The 13,490-nt window shown below is 41.2% G+C and overlaps 2 protein-coding genes across 2 annotated transcripts in view; one reads left to right on the plus strand and one right to left on the minus strand.

The window, feature by feature from the left end:
* The window catches only part of LOC306767772 (regulator of G-protein signaling 6-like), a gene marked incomplete at both ends in the record, with an annotated part of 78,521 nt that extends 73,836 nt beyond the window's left edge, over nucleotides 1-4,685 (plus strand). Inside the window, 4 exons of the mRNA XM_079255891.1 lie at nucleotides 2,288-2,474; nucleotides 3,617-3,706; nucleotides 3,856-3,909; nucleotides 4,635-4,685. Of these exons, the coding sequence (XP_079112017.1) occupies nucleotides 2,288-2,474; nucleotides 3,617-3,706; nucleotides 3,856-3,909; nucleotides 4,635-4,685 (382 nt within the window). The remainder of the gene's footprint in view (nucleotides 1-2,287; nucleotides 2,475-3,616; nucleotides 3,707-3,855; nucleotides 3,910-4,634) is intronic.
* A 946-nt stretch (nucleotides 4,686-5,631) lies between these two features.
* The window catches only part of lama2 (laminin, alpha 2), a 192,912-nt gene continuing 185,053 nt past the window's right edge, over nucleotides 5,632-13,490 (minus strand). The window contains exons 66-73 of the mRNA XM_079255305.1: nucleotides 13,257-13,352; nucleotides 13,013-13,093; nucleotides 12,786-12,863; nucleotides 12,603-12,681; nucleotides 12,399-12,530; nucleotides 11,904-12,034; nucleotides 7,520-7,739; nucleotides 5,632-7,343 (exon numbers count right to left, since the gene is read on the minus strand). Of these exons, the coding sequence (XP_079111431.1) occupies nucleotides 7,183-7,343; nucleotides 7,520-7,739; nucleotides 11,904-12,034; nucleotides 12,399-12,530; nucleotides 12,603-12,681; nucleotides 12,786-12,863; nucleotides 13,013-13,093; nucleotides 13,257-13,352 (978 nt within the window). The 3' untranslated portion in view covers nucleotides 5,632-7,182. The remainder of the gene's footprint in view (nucleotides 7,344-7,519; nucleotides 7,740-11,903; nucleotides 12,035-12,398; nucleotides 12,531-12,602; nucleotides 12,682-12,785; nucleotides 12,864-13,012; nucleotides 13,094-13,256; nucleotides 13,353-13,490) is intronic.

Consider the following 13,490-nt stretch of genomic DNA (forward strand, 5'->3'; position numbering starts at 1 on the left):
CTGAACAGCAGGGACGCCCCATGACTTGTGCTGGATCATCATTTTAAATACATAAAAAAAACCATTCCTTCCATTCGTGGTTCAAATGGTAAAAATAAAAGCTGTATAAACTGTAACTGCGATACATTTGTGCATTTTTACCAGTGAGTGCAGACGTGTTTGATCATCTTGTGAAGGCTTTGCTCTTTGCAGTTTTAATCCTTTTTACTGTCAACGTACAATTTTAACCCACGTTGACCAATAAAATAAATAAGTAAATAAAACAAACACCTGCAGAGACCACTAGCTTTAACTATGACAAAGAGATCTGAACAAATCACACCAGTTTAATCTGCCTGCCTGTAGGAAGAAACTGTTGTTCATTCTGGTGGTTCTTGTTTCAGTGATAAGACGTTACATGAAACAAACATTATGCAAAGAACTGAAGGTGGATTTTTCAAGTACAAAGCTGCACAAAGACTCCCAATAACCGAGCTACTTCACTAATCCATGATTCGGTCAGGCAAAATCTTTGCATTTCTATTTTTATCATAGATCTACAATGAAAAAGTGTTTAATTATAAAATGTGTTAATTATAAAAAAGTGCTAATTATAAAATACACTCTCCTGCTGGCATTTTAGTAAAAGGGTTGGCAAGTCTGACATTTCCCTGATTCCAATAAATGAGTCACTGAGCAGGACTTCATAAACTGTTGTGTCCATCTGAGTTGAATCAGGTGTGTTGGAGCAGGCAAACATCTAAAACCAATGGGACTTTGGCTCTCCAGGACTGAACTTGCCTCGCTCTAGTTCAGCTTATTAGATGTCATTATTGTAATTACATGGTTGTATGGTGGCTAATTCTTGAAAGTTCCCCTGGCTAACCCGAACACTGACACTGCTTTCTGAGATACGCCTGAAACAGCTGATCCAGGCCGGCAACGGCTGCTATTCCAGCTGCAGTAGAGGGAAATCCACAAGGGAGTCGTCTTCTTAAGTTTGTACAGTTTATTGATTTTCAAAGAAAATATTAAATTCATTCTTCATTTAGACATCCAGATTAACACACTTCATCATGGTAGCTGTTTTTTATATGAAGCAGCTCTGTGTGAGTGAAGAGAAATGTGTTTGGAATGGTTGTCTAGAGATGAACTAATCATGTGGAGGCTGTTGATAGCTCTGAGTCAGCGAAGCAGAAAATAAATAGCTAGTTAGATAGGTCGGTCGGTCTGTCTGTCTACATATATACATAAATATACACAGTGAGATGTATACATGTCACAGTTTATCCTCTGGCTGTCCCAGCTGACTCCTCACCCTGATCTCTGGACCTTTAATTGTGTTTTCTTTTAGTTGGGAGCGTTTGTAGGAGCCTCTCAGAAGAGGAGAGAGAAGCAGACCCCAGAGGTGTTTCTCTATTGCTAAACCAGTCCACAGATCAGTATAGATAGAATCTAATATTAGTCAGCTAGCCAGCGGCTCTCTGTTGCTGTGAACTCAGTCCAGTCTCACTACAACACGCTTGCTCATGTCTCCACAGCAACACAACCTCACACAAAGTATAATGAAGTTAACTTTTCATCTGGGATTTACTGGCTTACTTTAATTTGCTTGACATTTAAAATGTTTTTAAAAAGTAAAATGTGCATATATAACTTGCATATTTACAACTTATTGTCTTGAATCTTTCAGCTTCAGAGCTGCTCTGATTAATGACTATCCGGTAAATCTCCTGAAGTCCGTCACCGAAAGAGGAAGTGATCGTCCTCAGTCAGCAGTCGATATGCAGCTGCAATATGTAGTTAGCTTGGCAATCAATAAATATGTTCATAAATAGGTTCATTTATCTTTGGTAGGCTAGACTGCTGTAACATTGTCTCTATAGGTCTCTCTAAAATAGGGGTGTGTAAGTGCTTCCCTGCTCCAACAGATCTGATTCACACCAAATGGGTCTAAAAGCTTGAAGATGACAACAGCTGTTGTATTCATTCTCATGTGAAATAAATAGCTACTTGACTATAAGATCAGCTACTGAATGAACCTTCATACCACCAAACTTGTCATCTTGTGCTTTTTTTTTTTTTTTCCACTGAACATTTTGCCCTGTATGTAACCATCTAGTTGATGAGCAGTGTAAGACTATTTCTGACCAATGAGTAGACCACCCAAATAAGTTAAAACTCTAGTACAGAAAATAAAGGAGAAGATAAAGGCCTTTTAATATCCACTCAAACAGGACTGGATTTGCACTATAAGCTACATAATATTCTGAATGAAAAGTGAAATGAATGAATAACTTTGTTCCAGATTTTGGCTGGCAGTTCAGGACCTGAAGAGGATTCCACAGCAGGATGTTGCACAGCGGGCGCAGGATATCTGGGCAGAGTTCCTGGCCGAAGGAGCTCCCAGCTCCATCAATTTGGATTCTCACAGCTATGAACGCACCAGCCAAAACCTGAAAGACCCTGGAAGATACAGCTATGAGGACGCACAGGTGGGAGGGAATGGCTGACATTTTAGGCATATTATAACTGACATGGAAACTAATCAACTATTATCCATAAATGGACCTTTTAGAATGAAGCATGAGCCCGATTGGAAGTTTTTTTTTTTTTTTTAATTTAAAAGAAGACTGAGGGAAAATGACTGAAGTCAGAGCTGACTCTTTGAGGTTTCCTTGAAATTTAGCAGATAAACATTTTGGCAAAAACCTCTCAGATGAAATGATGGAACACCTGCTGCTCAGCATGACTCAGAGAAAACATTGTCTGAGGAGAGAAATGGCAGTTTTACATTGTGTGTATGCATGTACTTTTTTTTGGGCTCAGTTTTATGCTAACAGCGTCTTGCTGTATTTAAAGGTTGAGCCCAAAGGTATCGATTTTAACTGCAAGGCCTTTTTTTTGTGTTTTTTTTCTTTTGACCATTTAGTATTTATATAGTTCACTTTGATATAGAACTTAAAGCTATCTCTGATGTGGATTACTCAGGCATTCAGACTGCTGTCCACCCAATTTGCCTTTCTTGGAGTCCATGCTCCACTGGAGTAAACTAAAAGGTTTGTGTAGTGAAGTGATTTTTAGTCATAGATTTTCCGGACGATTGCCTAGGAATTTATGGAGCTGCTTAGCATGTAAAAAAGCTGCATCTGTAATCCCCACAGAGAACATGAATCCCTCGCTCATAACATAAGCGTGTTTGCACAGGTAGTACCAGGTCTATATAACCCAACTCCAAAGCAACACATCTTAATGAATGTGCTGGTATTGATGGACCATCATTATACAAGCAGAAGTAAAGAGTTTTCCAAGTTAACTGACCCAGTAAGCTGATTAAACGTTGTCAAATCTTCTTTTTGGGCTGAGTACATTTATTTCCCTCCTGCTAATGATGCAGTATTTTGTCTTTGACAAATATTGGTTAATGGAAAACTGTAGAATTAGAATAATGAATGGTGCATGAAAAAGAAAAACCACTGGCCATCTGCTCTAAAAATTTAGGTTGTAAACAAAACAACAACACAAATAAGTGTTTTCTATTTCCATGTCTTTTCCCTTCAGAAACTACAAAAGATAATTACCATGTTCCTCTTTTTGTCCAAACGCTTTTTTTTTTTTTCCCTCTAATTTTTTTTAGGACCACATTTACAAGCTGATGAAAAGCGACAGCTATTCCCGTTTCCTACGCTCTAGTGTGTACCAGGACCTGCTGATGGCGAGGAAGAAAGTGAGTGTTTGTCATTAACCTATGAGTCAGCTGTTTAGTGTGATTTTTGGGTGAACTAATCCATACATGGGAAAGACTTCAAGCACACAGATGAACTCAGGTCCTCTCATACCGTCAGTCTTTTGAAATGTTCTGCTTTATGTGTGCAGCCTGAAATGGAGCAGGGGCGACGCACCTCCCTGGAGAAGTTCACTCGCAGCGTGGTGAGTTACCCACCTCCCTTCATAAAAATTGCAATGTTGAAACCAAACCAGTAACCCCCACCACTGCTAAACCTCCAGGAGAAGCTTTTTTTTTTTTTTTTTTTTTTAATTTAAGAGAGAGTGTTTGGTATTTCAGTCACCATATTATCAAATGTTACACCATTTTATTAACCAGTTTACATATTATTATAAAACTATATAATCAATATAGACTTGCAAAAGTTCTGATTTAATTATTGCGTGTGCTCAGTAATTGGCTGCACTTTGGCTCCTTCCCTGAGGGGACATTCTTTTTCTTTATACTGGTTTCAAGAAATAGCGTGGTGATTAGTTGACTGGGGGCATCTTGTTGTCCAGTGCACTAATGAGCTTGTTCAGATGCATGACTGTGAAGGAAGAATTGCTTGTAAGAATAGAGAAGATGCAAAATGCTTCCAACAAAGGAGTTTACAGTGTGAAATCATAATTAAAAGGGATTAACAATTCCCTTCTCACTATTGGCTTTGGGGCTATTTGCTTTGCTTTAATGTGGGGTTCTACGGTCGTCAACCCCAACAGTTTTTGTTTTAGCATCTCCCACTTAAACACTCCTCTTTAACTTTATTTTTGCAAACCTCGCCTCTTCTCTGTTTTTCCTCCTGCTTGTGCCATCTTCAGGAATGCTTTAAAGTTTGAGGCATTTTGACAGCTGTCACACTCACCTCCCTTCCCTCATCTGCTCCCAGGGCAAGTCGCTGACGGGCAAACGACTCACGGGGCTCATGCAGTCGTCTTGACAAGGTCTGGATGAAGAGTAGGAGGATCTACCTCCCCGAAGGAGAAGCTTACCAATGAGTTGCAGTTGGAAAATGACCCTGGGGTGTTTGACTAAGGGAAACGACTGAGGGTGCAAAACAAGCTAAGACTGCCGGACTGGAACACCACCACATCTGGATCTCACCGCAGATAAGTTGAAAAGGACAGATGACATGCAATAAGTCACCAGACCTGACACCAGGACAGTGTTGTCACAGTGTAGATGAAGAGCAATGCTTTTTTTTTTTTTTTTTTTTTTTCTTTTTTTCCCTCTGGAGGTTTTCATTTTAAAGTCTGTACCAAACACAAGCCAGGCCTGTTTCTATGTATCTATCTACAGTCATGTTAATATGGTAGCGGAGGAGGCTATTGCTTGAAGTAATATAAACATGGAATGCTTGAATGCCTTGACTGAAGTCATGAGTTAGATATATGCTGTATGTAGCTGTTTTACTTTGAATCATTAACTAGGGTGAAAAAGGGAAGGAGGGTTAAGGGAGTTTTAGTGAACACTTGAACTGACAGGTGGAGTAGTCACCAATCTGAACAAGCTTTTAGATCAACTTAGTCCTGTATCACACAATATGACTTCACATGTCTGATACTATATTTTTGCTTTGTAACGCAATTGCTGGTAGTTAGTAGATACTGTTAATGTAGGCTACCAGTAGAGGAAATTGCTTATGAGTGCAAAAAAGCACAAACTGAAATAAGTGCTGCTAAAATTTATGTATAGCAAAAAAGCTATACATTTTAATCCAGGCCAACATGAGAAAATAATTTTTGAATAATTATTTCACTCTGTGTTCCTTCCTTTAAGTTTCTTACAGTATGACTTGACGGAAGCTGAAAACACAACAAATATTTGCTTGGTGAGTAAACAATTAGACGATTTCCAAACAGCATAAGTAAAAAATTACCATCCTAAACAAGCTCACAATTTTAATATTTTTTATAGTTACAAGATGCACTACAGTAAAAGAAAAACATCAAAATACAACAAGCTCAGTGTTTCTGCAGATATGTAAAATTGCTGCTAGGGAAATGTTTCCATGCTAAAACTTGTGCATCAACAGTCCAGATGTCTCTAAATCTCACTGAAGGTTTTTATTTGGAGCTCAGCTGTTACAATTGGTTGATATTTCTACATTTTCAACATTTGAGCAATGAAAATCTTTGAGGATTTCCTCACCAAAAGCCTCCTTAACCTCATGTTTTGCTTTTTTGGAGATAAGTTGATCTTTAACTCAAAGAACCAAATTATAGCTCCCCACTTTGAACTGTGAACTGGTTGTAAAAGCCCCTAGTGAAAGTAGACAGGTCTTATCTGCAGGTAAGTTGAGGTGGTTCCTTGTTTTTTTTTTTTTTTTTTTTAAACATTCCAGATGATCAAATGTAAAATCTCATCATAAAAATATGTTGTTGGCTTCCAAGTGACAGGATTTATTCCATTAGCTAAACATTCCACTTCAGAAAGCCTCAGGTTTTGTTGACTGCCTGCTTACTTGTTTTTTTATTTTTAACCCAATGTAAAGAGGACCATGATAATAAAAGAAGAATGCAGAATGAAGAGGGATCAGGACCCTTATTTAATCATATCAGTTTAATTCTTTCAGGACCTAATTCATCAGTTTCCAGGAAGATCTTGAGGTAATGGAGGAGCACGGTAGAGTTGAAAGTATGTTCACCCATCAGGTAAATATTGCCCCCTAGTGTACATGATATGTCAGTGCAGATATGTCCTGTTGGTTAGAGTAAAAAAAAGAGTAAACATTGAAGGATTGCAGATTAAGGCTTTGTTATTGCTAAATATAAATGTGATTACAGTTATCTTACTTTACAATACTAGTTAAGGTTTTGAGACATCTGCTCATTTGAAATGAGTCTTTGGGGATGTTCAAAGTCTGCTAAATTGTGAAATGTCAGTAAAAAGCAGGAACCGCTTTTTGGCATTTATTAATCCTAGAAGTTTCTTCAGAATGTTAAATATTTATGTACTGTAAGTAATACATCTTGATTTTTGTCCAGGAAGTTTAAGGTTAAGTCATCAAGATCCCTTATAACCTACAGGGGACATAGTCTTTACCATTTAGCCATGAATTTATTGATCAGGGCCTTACACAATTCCTAGTCAGGACCAATTTTGCTGGTTGCAACAACATGTAGGTTCAAAATGTCCAAGTGTAAACCATTTTATTTTGTGCAGAGAAAAAGACATGCAAACAATATAAAATAACCCAGTTAGGCTCTGATGCTCAGGAATTGAGACTACCGTGCCAGAAGCAGCAGCAGCAGCAGAAAAGATAAACTGAATTATGATGTAGCTTTAAGGTTTAGTAGATTTTCAGAGCAGAGGAAAATGATTTGACATTATTACTGGGATTTTAAAATTCCAAACCAAGTCTTTTAATAAAAGGAAGATGGATCTTGCCTAAATGGGGTAAACTCCACACTTTATAGGATTAAGATGGGTATTGCTTAGGCAGCTGCAGCAGGACAGGAGAGAGGCTGGACTCCTTTAATCTCCAGAGCCTTGTTGAACTGCACATTCATGATCTTAGAAGCCTTGGTAATCTTCAGGTTCCTCATACAACCTCCAAAGGATGTACTGGTCAAAAGAGCTGCCTGACGAACTCCATCTTAGAGAGAAAACGCATGTGAACAACAGGCAAGGTAATGTTTTCTGTTTGTATGCAGCTTTATAACCAATCATAATTTAATTAGGTGCTAATAATTTAGTTTTTATTTTAAAGAAAAAAAGGCAGGATAATGTATGAAATGTTTCATAGTTTTGAGTTCGTAAAAATAACTGTACCAGGATATCCTCCGACGTAGATGGGATCGTTTGTCTCACAGGTGTTGCTGCGTGCGTTGGGAGACTCTGCTTGGCTTTTCTTCCCGTCGACCACAAGCTCCACCCTATGGCGAAGCTTGTTGGCAGTGATGCTGTGCCATAGACCATCACAGAAACCCTCACCCTCAGGAACATGCTCTGCTGTGATTCGTCCAACTCCATTGTCAACATGGAAGAGCAGCTTTGAGGGAGAAAATAAGAGCGCTTAATGTTTGTACTTGAACTTTTAGCATTTTCCCCCTAAAACATGCAGCTACTAAATGAGCATTATGGAATTTCAGATGGGAAGGAAAAACCCATTGCAACTGAGGAAACTGCTTCAGGTGGTGAAATTGTCAAGTTGGCAATCTAAATGTACTAAATCCATTTTTTCCCTCTCTTTTTATAGATAATGGGATAAATCTGATTGCTGGGGCACCTTCCTGGAACCAGCTCCAGAAGGGAAGCTCCCCAGCGAGCCACCTGTTATGATGCAAATGTTGCTTGGGTTTTACCCGCTGGGATCTTTGTGGTCTGATCTATGCATGAAGTTGAACACCACCTCTTGGACAAGGAAGGAACCTAATGCACAGGATCCAGAGGTACCAGCTTTGGACATCTTGGGCCACTGTCCTGTACTCAATGTTACCCTGCTGTAACACACTTCATCATGAAGAAGCTTTTGGATAACCAGCTCCTTTTAAATTTGTGATGTAGCAGGGAAACATCTAAAACCTACAAAACAATGGCCAGGGGTGGGCAACTACGGTGCTCGAGTGTTGAGGTCCAGCAAATGTTCAATTTCCCTGTTGTAACACACACCCACACACACACTTACAGGACAGGATCTGCTGTCGTGACAATGAACTGCTGACAGTCGGACTTCGACCATATTATGTACCATGGGAGTTTGCTGTTGCCATTGTTGTTTACATACCACCCCGCGCAGACGCAGCAGTGGCATGTGACGTCATTCATGAGACTGTGGCTAAGATACAGATGCAACACCTGAATGCATTCATTGTCATATCAGGGGATTTTAATAATGTCTGTCCTCCCACTTGCCCGGTATCACTCAATATGTGGACTGCACAACGAGAGGAGGCAGCACTTTGGATTTATGTTATGGAAATGCTAAGGATGCTGATAGTGTAACAGCTTTACCACCCTTAGGCAAATCTGATCATAATCTGGTTTTTCTTCAACCCACATACAAGCCACTCGTGGTAAGGCTGCTGGTTGCCACACATTCCATTAGGAAGTGGACAGTGGAGGCCAGTGAAATGCTCAGGGATTGTTTTGGGTGTACTGATTGGACTCTGCTACTGGAGCCTGAGGACTTAGGCATGGACATCCTCACTGAATACATAAACCTCTGTAGAGATATGGTGGTACCAGCCAAGACAGTACAGTGTTTCCCTAATAATAAACCCTGGGTCAACACAGCCATCAAGCAACTTCTTAACCAGAAAAAGCTTGCATTCAAGGAGAGGAACAAAGAGAGGCTTAGGATGGTCCAGCATGAGCTGAAGGCGAGACTGAGGCAGGGACGAATGGACTATAAAAGGAGGGTTGAGAACAAGTTGCAGCAGAATAACAGAGAGGTGTGGAAGGGGATGAAGGCCATCACTGTCTATTCTAAGAGTGGCCTGGTCATGAATGGAGATGTAGGGAGAGCCAATGACTTCAATCTGTTTTTTAACAGGTTTGATGGTGGTGCCACCTCAACGTCCACTCAGCCACCCATGGGGGCAGGTGGCTCTTCCGCCAGCACTTCTATTAACAGTCTCTCAAATCCTGAAGCCACAGCTCCACTGTCTGACACTCATGAGCGACAACCGCTGTCCTTCACTGTTGATGAGGTGAGGGCCGAGTTTGGAAGGTTACGGATAGGGAAGGCAGCAGGACCGGATGGCGTGTATCCAAAACTTCTCAAGGAATGTGCTACTCAGCTAGCAAAACCTCTTCATTGGATTTTCAATGAAAGTCTTTGTGTATGTAAAGTCCCTGTGCGGTGGAAAAAACATCTTGTCTGGTACCTGTGCCCAAACATCACATATGATGAAGACTATGGAGCGTCTGGTCTTACGTGCAATGAGAACTGAGGTCACAGCTGCAACAGACCCCCTTCAGTTTGCCTATCAGGAGCATATTGGAGTAAAGGACGCTGTGCTTTACATGTTACACCGGGCCTACACCTACCTGGAGGAACCACGATGCTGTGTTAGACTCCTTCTCTTTGATTTCTCCAGTGCGTTCAACACAATCCAGCCGTACATTCTACGAGACAAGTTGAGAGGGATGGGCGTGGATGATTCCATGACCTGTTGGATTACAGACTACCTGACAGATCGGCCTCAATATGTCAGGCTTGGGAACTGTGTCTCTGAGACCATCAGGAGTAGCACAGGAGCGCCACAGGGGACAGTGCTTGCACCTTTCCTGTTTACCCTCTACACAGCGGACTTTCGGTACAATTCAGAGTCCTGCCACATACAAAACTACTCTGATGATACGGCTATTGTGGCCTGTATCAAGGATGGGCAGGACTTTGAATACAGGAACTTGGTGAACTCTTTCAGAGACTGGTGTCACAGGTGCTGCTTGCACTTGAATACAGCAAAGACAAAGGAGGTGATCCTGGATTTCAGAAAGGGGAAGCTTCCCCATCATCCAGTCTCCTTACAGGGGGAGGACATTGAGGTGGTGCGCAGTTACAAATATCCGGGTGTTCACATTGATGAATGGCTGGACTGGTGCTGCAATACTGATGCCCTCTATAGGAAGGGACAGAGTCACCTGTTCTTCCTGCGCTCGCTGAGGTCCTTTGACATGTGTGTGGACATGTTGGTCCCGTTCTATCAATCAGTGGCGGCCAGTTCTCTCTCTTATGCTGCGGTGTGCTGGGGGCACAGCCTTACTGACAAACTGCAAGAGGCTGGAGAGACTAGTCAAAAAGGGGGGGCTCAGTGCTGGGTAGGAGACTGGACTCTCTGGGAACAGTAGTGGAGAGACTCACGCTGAATAAACTGAGAACAATATTGAATAACAGCAAACACCCTCTCCATGGATTCCTGTGGGAGCAAAGGCGCAACCGCAGCAGTCGATTTCTCTTGCTACGCTGCAGAACAGAGCGTTTCAGGAGATCTTTCATTCCCACAGCCATCAGACTATATAATAAAAACTCCTGAATTGTACCCACACATGTACATGCATCTACAAGGGAGAGTGGCTTATGCTGTTTTTATTGGGTTTTTAACGGGTTTTTAACCTGAGTCTGTCTGAGCAATTATTTATGTTTAATACGCACTGAGACGTGGAAGAGTGAGTGTTTTAGTGTGTCGCCAGACAATTTGAATTTCCCTGAATAAAGTTCTATCTACCCCCCCCCCCCACACACACACACACACACACACACACACACACACACACACACACACACACACACACACACACACACACACACACACACACACACCGGGCAGACTAGTCCAGAGTTTCAGTCTGCTAAGTGTTGCAGCAGGGAAACTCCAAACATTTGCAGGACTATGACCTTCAAAGACCAGAGTTGCCCCTGCTTGGCAGAGGACCGCTCCTGGAACACCAATAAGAGGGAAAAGTAATTTCGACCCTCTACCTCCTGTACATAGTGGCTTGACAAAGCTGACTCAGGCCTCCTTTTGAAAGGTTGGACCCTATTCCAATGGGGAAGCAGATGTTTCATGAGACTCAGACCGTGATGGTTCAAGAAGCACAAAACAATTTACTTAACAGACTTGTCCCTAAATTCACACCTCAACCCTGCTTAAGGTGCCAGCCTTTGCACAGCTGTCTCACATCTCAAGTACAAGAAAAATGAACAAAACTATGAGACTGCGTTACTGATCACTGTTGTCATTATTGCACTTATATTCTGGACATTAAGTATCCTAGTGCAGTGTTTCTTAATCCTGGTCCTCAGGGCCCACTGCCCTGCATGTGTTACAGGTAACCCTACCTTAACACACCTGACTCATCAGGTTTTCATAGAACTTGGCAAGCAGTTGAGTTAATCTGCATCAAGTGTACTGGAGTTGGTAGGAACTAAAACATGCAGAACGGTGGTCGCCGAGGACTAAGATTCAGAGGCACTCAAATCGGTCCCATGAGGGTCACAATACAGCAGGTTGTCCATGCATCCTTGCTCCAACATAGACTCATTAAATTGAGTCAGCTAAGTGCAGAACTTAGATCTAGGTATGTTGAAGCAGGAATGCATGGAAAACCTGCTGGATTGTGGCCCTCGTAAGACCAAACTGAATACCCCTGTAGTAGATGGAAGTCTCTGTCAAATATTAAAAATGTGTATTAGTTAATCACTGAGTACCTTGCCCTGGACAATTTCCAGTCCCAGTCCATCGCTGGCTTGGTTACTGACAGCCAAGAGAACTCCACTGGTTCTGCTGGTTCGAAACTCTAATTCTATCGACACATCAAGGCCCACTCTATAAGATGAGACTGTATAAAGAGAAAGAACATTTATTTTTGCAGAAGTGGTTTCTTCATTGATACATCTAGTGCAGAGGTGTCAGAATCCGGCAGGTTTTTGTTGTTTCCCTCCACTAACACAGCTGATTTGAATCAATGGATCCAGCAGCTTCTTGTCAACCTGTTTGAGTGTCGGTCAGGTGTGTGTTGGAGCACAGAGACGACAAAAACCTGCAGGATACCGGCCCTCCAGGACTGCAGTTTGACACCCCTGACCTAGTGTGTATTTACACTACCAGTCAAAAGTTTGGAGAAAATTCCCATTAATTCTAGTTGGGAAATTGTGTCCAAACCTTTGAATGGTACTGCGTATATATTATGGTGCACAGCTCACCTGCTTTCAGATAGCCAGTTCCGTCAAAATAGGTGCCTATCTCCGTGGCAACAAAACACTTTCCAACCATATAACTGGAGGTAGGTGTTGTCATGTTGAGTTTAAAGTCTTCGATGACTGACTCAGAACGACCTGGGAAGAGAGGCAAGGCAATACATTTAAAAATACGGTCTAAGTAGCTTTGATGACCCTAACAGTCCATACCTGTTGCAGGTGACTTGGTGCTTACAGGTCCTCCAACCATCTTTAAGTTACGAATACATCCACTGATACTGTGGAGAATCTGTAAAAAAAAAAAAAAAAAAGTACATCATTATTAAAACAACTGTCACTGAAGTAAATGAATCAAAACTGGGTACAACTTAATTGGGCAGGGGGGTTATTTACCGGTCCTATCCTCTTGGTAGTATAGTTTTGTGGTAATCCACCGACATGCAGCATTCCTACCACATCTAATAGATCAGCCTGGTGAGAAGACAACCATCAATCAATCACATTTCCTTGTATCGCATTTTCTATACACAATAAAAGGCAATGTAAGGGGAAAAAAAACCCTTTGTTCTGACTGCGTAATGTGTTTTTCTGTGAGCTTATGACATAATAAAATAAAGTACCTTTTTTGGACTGATCATTGATTTGCTGTATCGCCCATCAACCATAAGAAGACCTCGCTGCTTGTTTCGACTCACACGGATCTTAAAAGGAGAATCCAGGATACAAATGGTGACCAATACAAAATTAATACTGTAAATGTGTGAAATGATAAATATTGGACGTCAGTTCAGCTCAAGAAAAAAAAGGCATCTGACACGAGATGCTGTATGAAACATGTACAAAGAAAAACAAAATGAGTCTTACCTTGTGCCAATTGCCATCATTAATGGAAAAAAGCACACAACCAGAGATGTTTCCATGACCAAGATCATAACCAAGACAAATCTGTCCTTCCTTGATCTATAAGATACAAGACATACACACATACAAGATGATTGTGAAGTTTGCTGAATCTGATTAGCAGAGACTCTTAAGTGATTTATGACACAATGGTAAAGTTAAGTCTTTCAGTTAAAATGGTGAAAGACAAAGATTAAA

Source organism: Telmatherina bonti, assembly GCF_933228915.1.
Source record: "Telmatherina bonti genome assembly, chromosome: 16".
NCBI lineage: Eukaryota > Metazoa > Chordata > Actinopteri > Atheriniformes > Telmatherinidae > Telmatherina > Telmatherina bonti.